This window comes from Lampris incognitus, chromosome 10, assembly GCF_029633865.1.
Source record: "Lampris incognitus isolate fLamInc1 chromosome 10, fLamInc1.hap2, whole genome shotgun sequence".
NCBI lineage: Eukaryota > Metazoa > Chordata > Actinopteri > Lampriformes > Lampridae > Lampris > Lampris incognitus.
Genome location: NC_079220.1, coordinates 45232787 through 45253692, shown reverse-complemented (window position 1 = coordinate 45253692; position 20906 = coordinate 45232787). Strand labels below are relative to the sequence as shown.

Genomic DNA, 20906 nt, shown 5'->3' with positions numbered 1-20906 from the left:
TGGATCAACAGGGCTAGGTATAAGGCCAAGGGTATCTGGGGTTATCCTGGTGATTGACTTTTCACACTCAAATTCTATTATTACCCTACCATTAGGTTGGTTGGGCTCATCCACAACTCTGATGCAGGATGAGATCTTCCCATGTTGTTCGAAGAAGCTTATTATCGTTTCGGCAGAGCTCATTTCATTGACACCTTCAACTAATAAGCAGTTTTGTCCATGGACTTTATACTGATTGCAAAGATCCATATTGACTGTGTTATTTTCAAAATATAAATATATATAATCAAGTATTTTATAGAGAGGTGTGGTCAGTGGGGTAGTATATGGCCTGAAACGCTAATTAACCAATCTCCTGGCTGGCTCGCCAACTTTCTGTAACCTGCACGACAGGGGAATGGGCCTATGCTTGCGCAGGGACAGTTTACAGTCTAATGTCTAAGTTCAGTGGAGATTGGTGTAGGTTTTTTTCTAGACCGGATTCTAGTACTCACCCCAAAGACAACACACACACTCGTGGGTATAGTTTACAATAAAAAAACCAATTTATTTCAACAGTTCAAAGTAAAGTTATTTCAATATCAATACTAAATTAGATGTGTTATATATATATATATATATATATATATATATATATATTTTACTCTATTGTACTTTTTTAAAAGTTCTTCCTAATATTCTATTTATTGTCTATATCTATCTATATTCTATTTTATACCCTTCTAATATATTACTCATGCAGCCATATTCTACACTAACAAATTAAAGAAAATAATCCAAAATAAAGTATGAGTGCACTCAAAGAAAATAAATAAAGAAAAGAAAAGGGGGAATGATTCAGTCTTCCAATCTGTGCAAGGTGCAATGTCCAGATCCTACCACAATCACAGGGGCAAGTTAATGTAGAGGCGATGATGATGAATCCAAATCCAGGGCGATGATGGGGGCAATCCAAAGGGGGTATCCAAGGGTTCCAAAAGGGTGTAGCAAGGGGGGTTGTTCGGGGTACTAAAAAAACAGTCAGGATTCCAGCAGCGTACAAAACACAAGAGAAAAGAGTCTTCCTTCTTCCTTCAACGGGAGATCATCTGTCTTTGGATAAAATCAAGATATCCTACGTAAATGGCTATGATTACATGGAACACAGAAAGCTGTTTACTTTTTAGCTTTGGCTAGCGGCTCACCAAGGAAGCTTCGTGGGAGGGATCTTTTTTGTCGTAGTTCAAATGTCCTGTAGCTCAAATATCCGTAGTTCAAATATCAATAATTCAGGTATCCATAGTCAAAGTTGTCCGTATTTCTAAATATCCGTATTTCTCTTCTCTATTGTCGACGGTTGTTTGCATGGTTTAAACTCTGTAGCTCGTGTGCCTCCTAGAGGCTACTCGTGGAACTTACATACGTCACAGGGTACATGTAATCATGTGGGTTACATCATGAAGCTCGAATCATCTCAGATTGGTTTCTTGAACATGACAATGAGTTCACTGTACTCAAATGGCCTCCACAGTCACCAGATCTCAATCCAATAGAGCACCTTTGGGATGTGGTGGACCGGGAGATTCGCATCATGGATGTGCAGCCGACAAATCTGCAGCAACTGCGTGATGCTATCATGTCAATATGGACCAAACTCTCTGAGGAATGTTTCCAGTACCTTGTTGAATCTACACTACCGTTCAAAAGTTTGGGATCACCCAAACAATTTTGTGTTTTCCATGAAAAGTCACACTTATTCACCACCATATGTTGTGAAATGAATAGAAAATAGAGTCAAGACATTGACAAGGTTAGAAATAATGATTTGTATTTGAAATAAGATTTTTTTTACATCAAACTTTGCTTTCGTCAAAGAATCCTCCATTTGCAGCAATTACAGCATTGCAGACCTTTGGCATTCTAGCTGTTAATTTGTTGAGGTAATCTGGAGAAATTGCACCCCACGCTTCCAGAAGCAGCTCCCACAAGTTGGATTGGTTGGATGGGCACTTCTTTGAGCAGATTGAGTTTCTGGAGCATCACATTTGTGGGGTCAATTAAACGCTCAAAATGGCCAGAAAAAGAGAACTTTCATCTGAAACTCGACAGTCTATTCTTGTTCTTAGAAATGAAGGCTATTCCATGCGAGAAATTGCTAAGAAATTGAAGATTTCCTACACCGGTGTGTACTACTCCCTTCAGAGGACAGCACAAACAGGCTCTAACAGGTACTATTTAATGAAGATGCCAGTTGGGGACCTGTGAGGCATCTGTTTCTCAAACTAGAGACTCTAATGTACTTATCTTCTTGCTCAGTTGTGCAACGCGGCCTCCCACTTCTTTTTCTACTCTGGTTAGAGCCTGTTTGTGCTGTCCTCTGAAGGGAGTAGTACACACCGGTGTAGGAAATCTTCAATTTCTTAGCAATTTCTCGCATGGAATAGCCTTCATTTCTAAGAACAAGAATAGACTGTCGAGTTTCAGATGAAAGTTCTCTTTTTCTGGCCATTTTGAGCGTTTAATTGACCCCAAAAATGTGATGCTCCAGAAACTCAATCTGCTCAAAGAAGTGCCCATCCAACCAATCCAACTTGTGGGAGCTGCTTCTGGAAGCGTGGGGTGCAATTTCTCCAGATTACCTCAACAAATTAACAGCTAGAATGCCAAAGGTCTGCAATGCTGTAATTGCTGCAAATGGAGGATTCTTTGACGAAAGCAAAGTTTGATGTAAAAAAAATCTTATTTCAAATACAAATCATTATTTCTAACCTTGTCAATGTCTTGACTCTATTTTCTATTCATTTCACAACATATGGTGGTGAATAAGTGTGACTTTTCATGGAAAACACAAAATTGTTTGGGTGATCCCAAACTTTTGAACGGTAGTGTATGCCACGAAGGATTAAGGCAGTTCTGAAGGCAAAAGGGGGTCCAACCCGGTACTAGCAAGGTGTACCTATTAAAGTGGCCGGTGAGTGTATATTTGGTCTTCTGAATATACCCATCCTGATTCTTCATCAGTGACACCACCTTCCCTGAAATAGTACTAGTGGCGTGTGGTCCAGAGAAGTCTATTTGGATCCTGCCACCCTTCTGCCTGCTTTTACCAGCATTGTGTAGCAGGATTTCATCTCTGAGTTGGAAAGTCGTGCTCTTTTCTGTCACATACGCTTCTTACAGGCATCTTGTTCTCACTTCTTGTACTTCAGTGAAGTGTTTCGTCCTTTGTTTTGCAAGTGTACTGTAGTCATCTTTAGCAGAGAGAGTAACATGCAATAAAGACGTTTAAAATTTCAGAACAAAAAAAAAATATTTGATAACAGCACTTGCACATTTAGACTTATGCTCAGATGTTGCTGAAATTTTTACATATTGTATTGTTGTAATTCATAACCAAATAGGACTAAATACTGTTTACTAATAGTAATAATAATACTAATACCACTAAATAGCAGTTAGTGGGCCTGTTAAACGAAAGTCTTTAGGCATTTCTTCTTTTTTTTTAATATTTTATTTTCAATTTTTCAGTTTTATATTCAGGACACATGCAAATAAGATAAAACATCCATCCATCCATTATCTTAACCGCTTATCCTGCTCTCAGGGTCACAGGGATGCTGGAGCCTATTCCAGCAGTCATTGGGCAGCAGGCGGGGAGACACCCTGGACAGGCCGCCAGGCCATCACAGGGCCCACACACACACACAGCCATTCATTCCTAGGGACAATTTAGTACGGGTGATTCACCTGACTTACATGTCTTTGGAATGTGGGAGGAAACCGGAGCCCCCGTAGGAAACCCACACAGACATGGGGAGAACATGCAAACTCCACACAGAGGATGACCTGGGATGACCCACCAAGGTTGGACTAACCCGGGGCTCGAACCCAGGACCTTCTTGCTGTGAGGTGACCGCGCTAACCACTGTGCCACCGTGCCGGCTAAGATAAAACATTAACAGATAAAAAACAAAAACAACAAAAAGGAAAAAAAGGAAGAAAAAAGCTGCCAGACATATATACATATATATGACTTGGTTCACATCAGTTTTCATGAATTACACAGGTATTACACGACTACAGGTAAAAGGTAAAGAGCACCAGGTTGCATCACTACAGACTGTTATTAAACATTATTTTTCTTTGAGATAGTCAATGAATGGACCCCATATGCTCAAGAATCTATTGGATGCTTTAGATTTATGGAAGCGTATTCTCTCCATCTGTATGATTATGAACATTTCATTGAGCCATTTCTGAAAGCAGGTGGGTGTAAGTGATTTCCAATCTGTTAGGATCATTTTCTTGGCAGCTACCATGCCAACCATCCATGCCGATTGTTCCTCAGGTGTATAGCTTAAAGCAGTCTCTGAGCATCCAAGGAGTGCCAGTTCTGGATCAGGATGAATGTCCCTTTCATAGGCTCCAGAGAACCACTGGAATATTTCACACCAAAATTTGTGTAAATGAGGACAGAGCCAGAAAAGATGCACGAGAGAACCTACTGCAACTTTGCATCTATCACACAATGGAGAAACAGATGGGTAAATGTTGTGTAGTTTGGTTTTTGAATAGTGGAGTCTATGGATGATTTTGAATTGGATCAGTTTATATCTGACATTGGTTGAGCAAGTTTGGATTCTAGTCAAACCTTCATTCAAAATGTCGTCAAGACACTTCAAGATTCAGCTCAGTGGACCAGGCTTCCATCAGATGGTTAGTAGATACAGAGGTGGTAAACAGACGCACAAAGCGAGATATCAGATGTTTGGAGTGCGGAGAAAGCTGCAGGCAGTCATAGAATGGACAACTCTTTTGCCTGTTTTCAAAATTTGGAATTTTGTCTTTGACATAATGCCTAATTTGGAGATAAAAAAAGAAGTGGGAGTTAGGGATGTTACATTTTGTTTACAACTGATTAAATGACGCAAACTTTTTATCTATATATAAATCTCCAAGGGTCGCAAGACCCCTGTCCCTCCAGACAGCAAATGCCCCATCTGTCTGAGATGGCAAAAAGGAATGGTTATTACATATGGGAGTGTATATTGAGACATTAGGCAGTTTGTTAACACTTCTGATCTGATTCAGAATCCTAAGAGAGTTTCTTAAAATAAAATTATTACCAATAAATTTATCAGGGGATTCTGTCTTGGAAAAAAGTGGAGTACAAAGGGAAGAGGTTTTTACTGCTGTAGTTTCAATGCTTAACCACAAGGGAGAGTTGTCTCCCTTCTGCTATGTCTTATCTGAAAATCCCCATTGCCAGCAAATCAAAGCCCTTGCATTGGCTGCCCAATAATAGTTCCTAAATACAAGGCCTAAACCTCCCTCATTTATTGGCTTTTGTAGATGTGCTTTTGCTATTCAATGAGCTTTATATCCCCAAACAAATGGAAAGATAATGGAGTCCCGTTTCTTAAAAAATTATGCCATCAGAAAGAATGGCAGATTCTGAAATAAGTACAAAAATCTAGGGAGAGACACCATCTTAATTGCGCTGATACACCCCACCATAGACAATGGCAGAATCATCCACCTCTCTATATTCAGTTTAAGCTTTGTGAGCATATAGGCATAACTGAGTTTAAATAAGAGTTTGGGATTTCGTGGTACTATGAGCCCTAGATATGTCACATGATCATACTTTAGTTTAAATGGTAGCGCATTAAGGAAATCTGAGTCTATACTCTCTGATAGTGGCATGAACTCACTCTTACCCTAATTAATTGTGTAACCAGGGAGTTTGCCAAATGATTTAACAAAATCTAACAAGGGAGGAACAGAGGCTTCTGGGTCGCTGAGATATATCAATGTATCATCAACATAAAGGCTCACTCAAACCTGGAGTGAGCCTTTATGCTCAACATAAAGGCTCAGTCCAGGTTTCCTATCTTAACACCTCTGATACTGGAATGATTCCTAATTCCTGTTGCAAGGGGCTCAAGGGCTATGTCGAAAAGTAAGGGAGATAGAGGATCCCCCTGTCTGACCCTACATTGTAAATCAAAAGGCCCAGAACTGGCACTATTGGTGAGGATAGAGGATGACGGGCAGAGATACAGCATTTTGACCCATGCAATAAAGGAATCCCCCAAACCCAAATCTTTGAAGTGTTTTAAACCTATAGGGCCACTCTATCTGATCAAATGCCTTTTCGGCATCGAGGGACAAGATGGCCGCTCCAGATTCCCCGACCTGGTTTGTATATAAATTGTTCAGGAGCCAACGTACATTGCAAAACGAGAATCTACCTGGGATAAATCGTGTTTGGTCAGAGTGTATAATTGACGAAATATGCCTCCCCACTCTGTTAGTTAGTATTTTTGTAACCAACTTTTAATCAAAGTTGGGGAGAGCGATGGGTCTATAACTTCTGGGTTCCATTTCCTCCTTACCTTTTTTTTTTTAACAGAATACATATAGGGACTTAGGCAATCTTTCATTTTTAATGGAGTCGCTAATCATCCTAAGTAAAAGTGGGGCAAGTGTCTTATGAAATGTCTTGTAAAATTCACAACCAAACCCATCTGGGCCTGGTGCTTTATCGGAGGGAAATGTTTTAATTACCTCTATTAATTCCCTCTCTGAAAAATTTGAATCTAATTCTATCCTAGCTGACTCATCCAGTTTTGGCAAACAGAGAGTTGAAGCCAGTAAAGTATGCACTAGTGGCCTGAGACTCAACGGTGTATAATTCTGAATAACATTCTTTAAATCGGTTGTTTATTTCTCTATGGTTAATTAACAAATCACCTGTTTTGGATTTAATTTTATGAATTGCACAGCTCGCCTGTGCCCCCTTTAACTGTCTGGCCAACAACCTCTCCGGTTTGTCGCCCAACTCGAAATGTCTCTGTCTGAGCTTGAGTAAGAGTTTGCTAATGTTTCCACTGAGAATACAGTTCCACTCATATTTTAACGTCAAGATCTTATTATAATCTTCTTGTAGAAGAGCATTCCTGTAGGACTGTTCAAAAGTTGGGAGTATATTTTCAATCTCCACCAACCAATGGCGCTGTTCCCTTTTTTTGGAGGCTTCAAATGAAATTATATAACCTCTCACTACTACTTTGAGGGTCTCCCAGAGTATGGAATCTGACACCTCCCCAGTATCATTAGTCTCAAGGAACACCTTGAACCATGCTGCCATATACTTAATAAACCCTTGGTCTGTGAGAAACCATGGGTTAAAGCACCAATAATAATTTTGTTTTGGCAAATCAAGCTTCAGTTTTAGCAATACTGGACTATGATCTGATATTAATATTCAATTCAATTTATTGTCATTAAAAACAATGTGCAGGCACATGTTAAAAATGAAATGAGGGCTGTGGCTTCATGAAACAGTGCAAGACAGACACAGACAAACAAAGCAAACACAATATAAGATATACACACATGAAGACCAAAAGCTAAAAATAAGTCAAAAAAGAGCTGGAGTACAAAATATTTAAAAATATCTACAGACATTCAGTGGGTAGCCAGGTTCAGGTGGGCAACAGCTTGTGGAAAGAAGCTGTTTTTGAGCCTGTTAGTGCGGGCTCTGAGGCTCCTGTAGCGCCTCCCAGAGTGCAGGGGAGAGAACAGTCCATGGTTGGGGTGGGTGGGATCTCTGCTGATGCTCAGACCCCTTCAAAGGCAGCGTTTGTGATAAATGTGTTTTATGGCTGGGAGCTGGGTACCAGTGATATCCTGGGCCGCCCTGACGATCCGCTGCAGAGCTTTCTGGTCTACTGAGGTGCAGTTGCCGTATCAGACTGAGATGCAGATGGTCAGGATGCTCTCTATCGTGCAGTGGTAGAAGTTGGTGAGAATTTTGGGGGGTAGACGGGCGCTCCTCAGCCTCCTCAGGAAATGCAGGCATTGTGAGGAGGCTAATATGTTATGATACTTAGTATGAAAAGTAATCAATTCTCGTATATGACTTACGGATGCGAGAGAAAAACAAATCTGTCCGTTGGGGGTTGTAGTCTCCAGATGTCAGCCATATTTCTTGATTTAATTAGGTTATTTAATGTTTGGTCAGATGTAATGGCAGGTGGGATGTGGGAGGAGAGCCTATCAAGATATGGGTCAAGGTAACAGTTAAAATCACCTCCCATTAACAGATTGGTGGTACTGAGATCTGGAATTAAATCAAACACGATGGAAAAAGTTTGGATCATCAGTATTTGGACCGTATAAATTCAATAATGTGACAGGGAGCGAATGTATATTTCCAGTAATATACTTGCCATCTGGATCTGTTCAGGGGGGGGAGGGAACTGGGGGGAAGGGGGTGGGGGTGGAGCAGCGACCGGGACGGCTCGGAAGAGTGTTGTAATTGGCCAAAAATTCGATTGGGGAGAAAAAAAAGGGGGGGGGGATTCCTCACAAAATTACAAATATTGTTGGAATAATTTCATTGGAACGTGTAGATACTCATTATAATTCATTTTGGCTACAAAATCGTCTGTAACGATATGACATCCAAATTTCAATTACAATACCAATTAAAGACAATGAAATGATAATATCGACTTATTGCCCAGCTCTAAGTTAGACCTGTGTTTAATGTCAGGAATACAGAGAGAAATGTACATTTCTGTATTTCTTCTAGCCTGGACTACTGCGGTTTCCTGTTTACCTGCTTTAACCAAAGACATGTGGGAATGCTCCAGCGTGTTCACAATTCAGCAGCAAAGCCTCCAACAAATGCAACGAGGAAAGGCCACATGCCTCCTTTTTCAGTGTTCCCCAGCTGATCACTTTCAGAATCGATTTATATATGTGACTTTCAAGTCGTTGCATATATTTTGCACCGACTCATCTGTCTGAACTCTGGATCCCTTCAGAGCCAGTGCACAGCTTGAACTACTCGGTCATGGCCCCTTTAGCCAGTCTGGTATCCAGGACAAAGACTTAAGGTGTCCAAGCATTTTGCTGTCAGGGTCCCTGGGATTTGGGATGAATTTTCTGAGTCGCTGAGGCTGGCAAATTGGATATTATTCTTCAAATTATTTCTTTTTTTGGGGGGGGGGGGCTGATTTTTTTCTCCCCAATTGTATCCGGCCAACCACCCCACTGCTCCACCCTCTCTGCCGATCCAGGGAGGGCTGCAGACTACCACATGTCTCCGCCAATACATGTGGAGTCGCCAGCTGCTTCTTTTCCCCTGACAGTGAGGAGTTTCTCCAGGGGGATGTAGTGCGTGGGAGGATCACGCTATTCCCCTCAGGTGCCCTGTCTCCCCTGAACAGGCGCCCCGACTGCCGAGGAGAGGCACCAGTACAGCGACCAGGACACATACCCACATCCCACATCCGGCTTCCCACCCGCAGACACGGCCAATTGTGTCTGTAGGGACGCCTGACCAAGTTGGAGGTAAGGCAGGGTTTCGAACCGGCGATCCCCATGTTGGTAGGCAACGGAATAGACCGCTACGCCATCTGAACGCCCCTCTTCAAATCATTTCTCAAAATCATTTAAGGCCTTCCATCATTCTTGCTTTTTATTTGTTTTGGTCTTATTGCCATCTGCTTCAGTTGTTTTAATGTTTCCTTATTGCCCAGCAGTTTATAACTTTGTTTTGATATGTGTTTTATAAATGACGTTTATTATTTTTATTGTTGTTATTTTTGCCCCTTTCCACAATATATCTATCTCTCATTCCCTTTCCTTCCCATCATTTACTCATCCTCACCCTGTCACCTCTGATACGGTCACCCTCCATCTCAACCCTGAACTAGATTGTGCGGGAAAGTGATGTCAACCATGACGGTTTGCTGGACTTTCAAGAGTTCTCCCACTACCTGCGGGCTCAAGAGAAGAGACTGCTGCTCATGTTCCGCAGCTTGGACTACAACAAGGATGGTGTGGCGGGCATACTGAATATTCACTTACCCATATAAGCCTGCAAACATGCACACACGTTCACGGAGATACACGTTTTCTGGCATTCTGTAACTCTGCAGAACAGCTGCAAACAATAACATACACTCTAGTTCATTTGAGTCTGTCATTGTGGGTAAGAAACCAAACACACTATTGTCTCCAGTGATTTGAACTTGGAACTTTGCTTGTAGGTAAAATTGATGTCGGGGAGATCCAGCGGTCACTGCGACACCTCGGACTGGAGGTCACAAAGGAGCAGGCCACCAGAATACTTCAGAGGTGTGAGTGTGTGTGTGTGTGTGTGTGTGTGTGTGAGAGAGAGAGAGAGAGAAACAGAAAGAACTGTTATACCACATTGTTTTCTTATTGGCTAAGCATGACACCTGTGTGCGTGTGTGTATGTGTGCGTGCGTGCGTGTGTGTGTGTGTGTATGTGTGTGTGTGTGTGTGTGTGTCCTCTCAGTATGGACAAGGATGGCACCATGACCATCGACTGGACTGAGTGGCGAGATCACTTCCTGTTCAACCCTTTCCATAACATGGAGGAGATTGCCCGCTACTGGAAGCGCTCCCACGTCAGTCACCTCCCAGAGTTTATCTAAGCAGCAATACACATGAATAACACGAAGACAAGGCTCACACAATCCCTTTCAGTTTTTTTCCTTATAAATTTTGAACAATAGAGGGTAGTCAGAGTCATATCCATAATTTATTCAGCTCTTTTAAAAAAAGCACATTTTATGATCTTGTTAATGAATGTAAAATTTGTAAGTTATGCAGTGGCTGAAAAACACGTCTTTCTTGTTTTTGTTTTGTTTTTAAGTTTGGACATGAATTGTTGGGGCTGCTGGTTATTCCCCCCTTTTTCTCTCCAATCGTACATGGCCAATTGCCCCACTCTTCCGAGCCATCCCGGTCGCTGCTCCACCCCCTCTGCCGATCCGGGGAGGGCTGCAGACCACCACATGCCTCCTCCGATACATGTGGAGTCGCCAGCCGCTTCTTTTCACCTGAGGAGCTTCACCAGGGGGATGTAGTGAGTGGGAGGATCACACTATCCCCCCCCCCAGTTCCCCCTCCCCCCCGAACAGGCACCCCGACCGACCAGAGGAGGCGCTAGTGCAGCGACCAAGACACATACCCACATCCAGCTTCCCACCCACACACACGACCAATTGTGTCTGTAGGGACAGCCGAACAGGCTGCTGGTTGTTAAACTTAAAATATTTTAAATCCTCTAAATGTTTATCGTGCTGTCGAAGGGCGTGATTATTATAAGCTGAGAAGACCTGTATCACCAGAGAACGTTTTGTCTTGTAACTACATCTGCAAAACCTATCCAACGCAAACATTTATCTAGCAAGCCAGCAGTCAGTGCATGTATGCACGTTACTGCAGCCTGATAGCGCAGAATGCATATTGATGTACCAATATAAAGTTAAATAGATCAAGTAACTAACAAGCAATTATGTTGGAAATTACATGTCTAATATGTCCACAGGTAGTGCTTTTTCTGAAATAGACAGTTTATTGCTTTTGTGTGTGTTTTTATCATCTTTGTGTTTGTCAGGTGCTAAGGGAGAGCTTGAGTAATTTATGCCTACTGCTAAACCACTGTGATGTCCTCTAGATGTTTGACATTGGGGAACATCTGACAGTGCCGGATGATTTCTCAGAGCAGGAGCATCGCTCAGGAGTGGTATGGAGGCAGTTGGTAGCTGGGGCAATGGCCGGGGCAGTTTCAAGGACAGGAACTGCCCCCCTGGATCGTCTCAAGGTTTTCCTGCAGGTGAGATTTTTATTAAAAAAATGTTTTGAAATTTACATTTTTATTGAAAGCTATTACATTTTTTTGTGGCAACACAGTGAGATTTAATATTCTTTCAAATAATCAATAAAGCATTAAGTATCCTACACCATATAAATAATGTTTGAATTGAGTAGTATTTCCCTTCAGCAAGTAATATAACATGGCAGCAATCTGTAATGTCACCTGCTAGTTGGTTGCTATCATATAATCTGTAACATGGTCGTTTTCCAAAACCCTGTTTTACTTAGCTATTTTATTTTTAATGCATCTCTGAAATAGATAGATTTGGTTAATAAGAGATATGCTTTTGGTCCATTATTTGCCAAAAGTTCACTATTTTTCTTAGTTGCCTTAAAAATAATAGTTAAGGGCATCCGGGTAGCGTAGCGGTCTATTCCGTTGCCTACCAACACGGGAATTGCCGGTTCGAATCCCTTTGTTACCTCTGGCTTGGTCAAGTGTCCCGGATGTGGGTGTGTGTCCTGGTTGCTACACTAGTGCCTCCTCTGGTCAGTTGGGGCGCCTGTGCAGGGGGGGGGGGGGGGGATAACATGATCCTCCTACGAGTTTCGTCCCCCTGGTGGAACTCCTCACTGTCAGGTGAAAAGAAGCGGCTGGGGATGCCACATATATCAGAGGAGGCATGTGGCAGTCTGCAGCCCTCCCTGGATCAGCAGAAGGGGTGGAGCAGCGACCGGCATGGCTCGGAAGAGCAGGGTAATTGGCCAACTGCAGTTGGGGAGAAAAAGGGGGGGAAAATCCAACAAAAAAAAAATTATCACGTCAAGCTGTTGGACTCATATCATGCAGCCTTCCTGTGGCTGCAGGGTTTAGTTTGAAGCAGAGGCATTGTTGTAATATCATGACTAACCTGGCACTGTTTGTATGTCAAGGTACATGGCTCTGCCTCTCAGGGTAGCAACATGTGGTCTAGGCTGAAGGACATGATCCAGGAAGGAGGTCTTCGCTCACTCTGGAGGGGCAACGGCATCAACGTCCTTAAGATCGCCCCAGAATCTGCCATCAAGTTCATGGCCTATGAGCAGGTCAGTGCAAAGAACGTATCAATGGCAAATGCACACAGCTCTCCACCAACTGACCGTCTACTTATATCTTCATGAAATGCTGATGAGCAGAAGCGCTAGTTACTGGGAAATCATACTGGTTATCTAGTGTCATCTGTGTATCATTTTCAATCAACATGCCAATGACCAAGTCTTAGTTTTTTAATGTGATAATCAGTTCTCCTGTGTCTGAGGTTGGAGAGGGTTGGACAAAACATGCACTTATATAAGAAGGGGGGCTCATTGATGTACGTCTTCTGAATCATTTTAGACAATGAGCTTGACCACCATGTGGGCTTACTGAGATGGTTGCCTTCTCTCTGGCCAACAAGCATTTTATTTTGTGTATGATTACTGAACCTTTCACTGCCCTAACAGCAAGTCAGACCCCAAGTAGACACTTCAGGGTGGAACCTCACTGATGCGTGGTCTTATTAGGAGATTCTTCTTCTTTCAGCTTGTTCCCTGTTTCCCATGGGTGGCCACAGCGGATTTGATAGTTTCCATCTGTACCCTGTGAGGGCACAGCACCGATGGCGATTATTTATTAGGAGATTATTTTATCATAATTGAACATCCAACTTTAATAGTTTTAAAATGTTTCGCAGTGAGATTCATATCCTAAACATTTTTGAGCCTTTGAGATAAGTTAAGCAGTAGCTGACAGGGGGTGGTCAAGCTTCTTATTAATTTTACCCATTTTCTGTATTGCATATAAAAACAGGGAAAGATTTTAAATTATATTTATGTTAAAGTATATTAAGACAATTTGATTTTCGACTTCAGTGGTTTGTATCCATTGCCAGTTGAATTATCTACTTGTGCTTACATAGGTCTGTTTGATGTCAGTTTAATGTGCAATGTGATATTTTTCAGAGGAAGTTGGCCTATCACCAGTGTTGAAGAAGCTCATCGAGAGATAGTATGTTTAAGACAAGGTCAATCAACTTTGAGCTGTTCAAGTGACGATCACAAGAAACTGGTTTCATGATTCAGTGTGTGGGACTCACGTTATCAGCTCTCGATAAGCCAGAAATACCTCAATGTACAAGTTTGCACATTGATTTCTGCAAGTGAGAGATGCTCTCAGGTCAACGTTGGGTTGACTTTGGGCTTACTCTATCCCTATTTCTAACATGAATCCGATCGGATAAGTGATATGACATCCCAGGCACATGATGTCAAATGTTGAGCTGAGAACATGTCTCACAGAACTCAGCACAACCTTACAAGTTCGGCGGTTAGCCCAGAAAGTCGAGGTCTTGGACAAACTATTCAGAGAGAAATAACCAATAGCCTGTCAGTATTCCTGAAAACGAGGCATCCGGGTAGCAAAGCGTTCAAGTCCGTTGCCTACCAACACGGGGATTGCCAGTTCAAATCCCTGTGTTAACTCCGGCTTGGTCGGGCGTCCCTACAGACACAATCGGCCATGTCCGTGGGTGGGAAACCGGATGTGGGTATGTTTGCTGGTCGCTGCACTAGTGCCTCCTCTGGTTGGTCAGGGTGCCTGTCGGGGGGGAGTGGGAACTGGGGGGAATAGCGTGATCCTCCCACATGCCACGTCCCCCTGGTGAAACTCCTCACTGTCAGGTGAAAAGAAGCGGCTGGCGACTCCACATGTATCGGAGGGGGCATGTGGTAGTCTGCAGCCCTCCCCGGATCGGCTGAGGGGGTGGAGCAGGGACCGGGATGGCTCGGAAAAGCGGGGTGATTGGCTGGATACAATTGGGGAGATAAAGGGGAAAATTTTTAAAAATATATATATTCCTGAAAACATGGAGGAGTGCAATGTTGTGTATTTCCTACAGGGTAGTGTGTATAACTCACAAGAGTTTTAAAAAGATGGATCGGTCTCATGTTTCATTGTTAGGTCAATGTCCAAAAACAACTGAAACTTAAGTGGTGAATGGCGTGATGGTCTCAGGATTGAATCTCGGTGGAATAAATAGTCCCATGAAGCGCACCAGAATGTTGTTACACACCACTAAACTCAGGTCGGAGATCGTTTTATTACTATCGACACTGAAATTCAAGCTTATAAACGGAAGCAAAGGTTGACAGGGCAGATTTTTACTGCTCATCGTTTAACAGTGAAAGTAGAGGAGTGGCAAAAAAAAAAAAAAAACATGCAACAAGATGTCATTTTACATGTGCAGCCATCTAGTATTGACACTGGTGGCAGGTTTGTTAGTGGTAAGGGATTACTTAGGGTAAAAAAAACAAAAAAACAATGTAACTGCTCATGTGTAAAACCCAAAAAGGGAATATTGGACTTTTTTGTAAACTGAATTGTTGATTTTTTTTTTACGTAGTTGTTCTTTATCCCATATAAGGGTCTAAGGACAGCATGTATTGTTGTAAAGACCCCCCTAGGCAAATTTGTAATTTGCGATAATGGGCTATACAAATAACATTGACTTGACTTGATAATCAATAAAAGCCTGTTATTCTGGGGGGAGATTTTCATAGTTCCTGATACCAATGTTGACTGCAGGGAGGAATCTCTGCTGTCAGTTTCTATCGCTTTAGCTGCATTCGGTATATTCTGCAATAATAATGGCTTGTCTGGTGTAAAGAGCATAATAAACCCTACTAGTAATATATACCTTTTGTTTGAATGGCCAAAACTCATACTCAAGTACTAAAGCAGTTTGGGTCACACAGGAAGTGTCTTACAATGTATGGAACTATGAAACTGAAAGTTATAGCATGGTTATAGAGACAACTTGCTTCTTTTCATTGAATTTTCCTGCTTCAAATCGTTTTTGTTTTTGGGGGGGCTCCCCCCCCCCTTTTTTTCCCAGTTGTACTTGGCCAATTACCTCTTCCGAGCCATCCTGGTCATGCTGCTCCACCCCCTCTGCTGACCCGGGGTGGGCTGCAGACTACCACATGTCTCCTCCGATACATGTGGAGCCGCCAGCCGCTTCTTTTCACCTGACAGTGAGGAGTTTCACCAGGGGGACGTAGTGCGTGGGAGGATCACGCTATTCCCCCAGATCCCCCCCCAAAACAGGTGCCCCGACCGACCAGAGGAAGCATTAGTGCAGCGAACAAGACACATACCCACATCCAGCTTCCCACCCGCAAACATGGCCAATTGTGTCTGTAGGGGCACCCGACCAAGCTGGATGTAACACAGGGATTTGAACCGGCGATCCCCATGTTGGTAGGCAACGGAATAGACCGCTACACTACCCAGACGCCCCTTACTTCCTGTCATTTAGCTGAAACATTTCTGTGGACTTTGATGGAAATAATAGTAGTGTAGATGATCTACAATGCCTACAAGATTAGCCGTAGGGAATGGCTTGTTTGTTTCACGACACTTCAACAGAGGGAACGAACAGAGGAAAGACTAAAATGATGAAAAACAATGAATAATTAAACCTTCTTAGCTGTGGCATAGGCAGAAATCACAGTGTGGGTGGGCAGAGAAAATCCAGCGGGCCTAGCCCATCTAAGACCAATCATACTTAATAGGTTCTGAAATGCACATGTTAACCAAAATAGACCAGTACAACTATACTTGCCTGAATACACCACAGTTTAATCATGCAAGCCTTATACTTCGTCAGAGGTAATGTTACAGGCACCAAGATGAGCATTAACAGCATCACATAGCCTGGCACGGCGGCCACACACACACACACACACACACACACACACACACACACACACACACACACACCTGACAGATGCAACAATATCATTAATCATTATCTATGGCTAGAGCTACACCGGCACCAACATGCTCAGTCACGTTAAAGATGACACATGAGGGGGCATGCGGGTGGCATGGTGGTCTATTCCGTGGCCTACCAACACGAGGATCGCCGGTTCGAATCCCCGTGTTACCGCCGGCTTGGTCAGGCGTCCCTACAGACACAATTGGCCACATCTGTGGGTGGGAAACCAGATGTGGGTATGTGTCCTGGTTGCTGCACTAGTGCCTCCTCTGGTTGGTTGGGGCGCCTGTTCAGGGGGGAGGGGGAACTGGGGGGAGTAGCGTGATCCTCCCACACGCTACGCCCCCTCGCGAACCTCCTCACTGTCAGGTGAAAAGAAGCAGCTGGCGTCTCCACATGTATTGGATGAGACATGCAGTAGTCTGCAGCCCTGCCCAGATCAGCAGAGGGGGTGGGGCAGTGACCGGGATGGCTCGGAAGAATGGGGTAACTGACCAAGTGCAACTGGGGAGAAAAAAGGGGGGGGGATCCCAAAGAAAAAATACATTTAACACTGAAATTCTTTCCAAAGCAGATTTGTAAGTGGTGTCTTGTCCAAGAGACAGTTTTTTGACACTCAATCTTATATTGATCTACACTACAGGGACAAAAGTATTGGGACAGACCTCGTAATCATTGAATTCAGGTGTTTCATTCAGACCCCTTGCCACAGGTGTATAAAATCTAGCAGCTAGCCATGCAGTCTGCATTTACAAACATTTGTGAAAGAATGGGTCGTTCTGAAGAGCTCAGTGAATTCAAGCGTGGTACTGTCACAGGATGCCACCTTTGCAATAAGTCAGTTTGTGAAATTTCTTCTCTGCTAGATATTCCACAGTCTACTGTAAGTGGTGTTATTGAAAAGTGGAAGTGTTTAGGAACAACAGTAACTCAGTCACAAAGTGGAAGACCACGTAAAGTCACACAGCGGGGTCAACGAGCGCTGAAGCACATAGTGTGTAGAAGTCGCCAACGCTCTGTTGACTCGATAACTGCAGAGTTCCAGACTTCCTCTGGCATTAACATCAGCACATAACTGTGCACTGGGAGCTTCATGGGATGGGTTTCCATGGCCGAGCAGCTGCATGCAAGCCTTACATCACCAAGCACAATTAACTAGTTACAACGGCAATGTGTACTATTCAGAGGATCGGGGAATAGTTGCAATCACAGCATTGTAAGATGGCGACAGATTTACTGCTTCACATAGACCTAACAATCATCTCCCTTCCAATTTTGTCTTCGCTTTGGTAATTGTATAATCTTTTTTAAAACACTTTATTTGCCTGACTAACTGGAAGTAGAGGGGAAGAACACAACATATAATTACTCTGGTGCTAGCCTACAGGGCAGTGAAAGGAACAGCTCCTTCCTATCTCCAGGCCATGGTCAAGCCCCACACCCCCGCCTGACCACTTTGCTCTGCTGCCTCGGGACGCCTGGTTGCCCTGCTGCTCAGAGGCCCCTGCTGCCGATCAACCCGGTCACGGCTCTTTTCTGTCCTGGCCCCACAGTGGTGGAATGAACTCCCCACTGATGTCAGAACAGTGGAGTCGCTGCCCATCTTTCGGCGCAGGTTGAAAACTCACCTCTTCAAGAACTACTACCCTGTTACTTGCTCTTAGCACTTATTGTATTCACTCATTAAAAAAAAAACTCTTTCTTGTGCTTTACTTTAGCACTGGTTTTGCTCTTAGATACTTGTTTAGAGAGAAGATGCATTTATGACCTCTGATGACTAGTAGTTCTCCTGATTTCCTTGGTTAAATGCACTTATTGTAAGTCGCTTTGAATAAAAGCGTCGGCTAAATGACTGTAATGTAATGTACTATTAGCCCCCCCCCCCCCCGGTTCAGGGATGGTCGTTCCTTCATCACATAGATGGCCTCTTTGACTCCCCATTCAAACCAACGTTCCTCCTATCAAGGATGTGCACATCCTCATCTTTGAAAGAGTGGCCACTGGCCTGTAGATGGGTGTAGACTTCAGAGTCCTGGCCTGATGCATTAGATCTCCTGTGTTGTGCCATCCTCTTGACCAGCATCTGTTTAGTTTCCCCAATGTACAAGTCATGGCAATCCTCTTGGCCCTTAACAGCATACACTATATTGCTCTGTTTGTGCCAGGGGATGCAATCATTGGGGTGGACCAATTTCTGACGCAGCGTGTTTTGGGGTTTGAAAGCAACTGAGACGCGATGTTTGGAAAAGATGCATCTCAACTTTTCCGACACTCCCGCCACATACAGAATCACCACTGGTTTACACTTAGGCAGCTGTTGTCCTTCTCCTCTCTTCAATCGGCCAGTGCACTGCTTGGGTGTCTTCCTGGCTTTGACAGACGCCCAGTTAGAATAACCACCCTTAACCAGGGTCTATTTAATATGGGATTTCTCCCCTTCCCCGGCCACTGTGTCGGTGGTGACGTTGTCAGCTCGCTGATACAGCGTCCTAATGACTCCTAGTTTGTGCTCCAGTGGATGATGAGAGTCAAACCTTAAGTACTGATCAGCATGTGTTTCTTTACATACATCAACAATCAAATGCCCCCCATCACCAATTGTAATCAAAATTTTCCCTAACATTTCAACCATGTCCCCTTCCTTAATCTACCACCCTTCTGCTGTTCCTCCCTCTCCTCTTCCTGTAGATCAAGTGGCTGATCCGAGGGCATAAAGAGGGCGGCAGTCTAAAGGTTCAAGAGAGGTTTATCGCTGGCTCCTTGGCTGGAGCCACTGCCCAGACCATCATCTACCCTATGGAGGTGAGGCGGTTTGTAGCTCCATTCTGCTTTTGCAAATAGCTTTCTCAGTTTCTTATGTTTCTTTATATCTTTTTATTCCAACTTTCTCAAGCTTGCATTCTACATACCCACCAAAATCCACCCCTTTCCAACCTCCTTTTGTACCATTCGGCAGGTGTTGAAAACTCGTCTTACATTGAGGAAGACGGGGCAGTACCAAGGCATAGCTAACTGTGCTAGGGAGATCCTTAGAAAGGAAGGTGTACGAGCCTTCTACAGGGGTTATCTGCCTAACACATTGGGTATCATCCCCTACGCTGGCATCGATCTTGCTGTGTATGAGGTGAGTAGTGGGATTCACCAGCTCTCTTTTACCATTTGCTATTCCCTAATTTATCAAATTTTTCTACTTTAATATACATTTTTCTGGTGTCAGTGATTCATATTTGACTTCAGTCAAATCCTTTTGTTAAAGATACACAGTGAAATTCTGAAATGCTCAGTTAATGCTCACTTGAAAGATAGCCATATGTATCCTGTCTTTACCGTTTTCCTCCTCTTATTCCACTCTTTCTTTACTCACATCCTCACTTCTCCTGGGTACCATTTTCAGCTTTGCTTTTCCTTTGCCCCATCCTTTACTAATTTATAACCTGCCTCTCCCTACTGTGTGTTACCTCCCACCCTTTAAAGACTCTGAAGAATGCCTGGCTGCAGAGGTATTGCATAGGCTCAGCAGACCCTGGAGTTCTGGTCCTCTTAGGCTGTGGTACCATCTCTAGTACCTGTGGCCAGCTGGCTTCCTATCCTCTGGCCCTCATCCGAACCCGCATGCAAGCTCAGGGTAAGACATGCTACTCATATTCACTTTAGGGAAATGTCTATTGTATTTACATCGGATCTTTCATTATTCTGTCATTGCCACTCATGCTAATTAAAACAGCATTTTCAATCAAATGCAAAGGGTGTGATGTAGTCATGATTTTGTATTTCAAATAAGCCCCTTAATGCTCCTGTTTTCTCTGTTAAGCCACCGCTGAGGGAGAGCCAAAATTATCCATGCTGGACCTGTTCAAACACATCATGTCCAGTGAGGGTGTACCAGGCCTCTACCGCGGCATTGCGCCCAACTTCCTCAAAGTCATTCCTGCTGTCAGCATCTCCTATGTTGTGTATGAGCACATGAAGAGAATCCTAGGTGTGGGCTCCTAAGTCAAGACAAAGAAAGAAAATGTGATATCAGAGAGAGGCCATAGAAAAAATATCTATCTTAAATAAACTAGGATGTTGCAAAAGTAGCAGAGATGAGGCGGAAAAGGTCCTGTTAAGGACCTCTTAAGTCCTTTTATGAAAGTAGGGCAAAATGGAGAAGAAAGAAGAGGTAGTTCAAGACTGGGCATTCAAAGGAAGAGGTCCATACAATACAGAAATGAAGTGATCAGACTGCTGCAAACCTGCAGCCACAGTCAGCTTCATTGTGAGCACTTTTCTCCTAATACCTCTGTAATTAGGGAAAGGGGGTTAGAGATTAGATTGCACTTATCTGGGGAAATATGGGAAGGAAAACTGTTGTGTCAGAGAGACAGAAGAGAACAGAACATGGATCTAGCCATCTCCCCCCTTGACTCTCCTCATTCCTCATATCTCCCTCACCAGGACCATCGATGTGCAAAGTGTATGTTTGTGTGGGTGTGGGTGTGTATG

General features: G+C 43.4%; 1 protein-coding gene across 1 annotated transcript in view; it reads left to right on the top strand.

The window, feature by feature from the left end:
* slc25a23b (solute carrier family 25 member 23b) overlaps positions 1 to 20414 on the top strand; it is a 34104-nt gene extending 13690 nt beyond the window's left edge. Inside the window, exons 2-10 of the mRNA XM_056288420.1 lie at positions 9711 to 9834; positions 10047 to 10134; positions 10319 to 10430; positions 11486 to 11644; positions 12559 to 12711; positions 19110 to 19223; positions 19378 to 19545; positions 19896 to 20046; positions 20233 to 20414. Coding sequence (XP_056144395.1) covers positions 9711 to 9834; positions 10047 to 10134; positions 10319 to 10430; positions 11486 to 11644; positions 12559 to 12711; positions 19110 to 19223; positions 19378 to 19545; positions 19896 to 20046; positions 20233 to 20414 — 1251 coding nt within the window. The remainder of the gene's footprint in view (positions 1 to 9710; positions 9835 to 10046; positions 10135 to 10318; positions 10431 to 11485; positions 11645 to 12558; positions 12712 to 19109; positions 19224 to 19377; positions 19546 to 19895; positions 20047 to 20232) is intronic.
* The last annotated feature ends 492 nt before the right edge of the window (positions 20415 to 20906 follow it).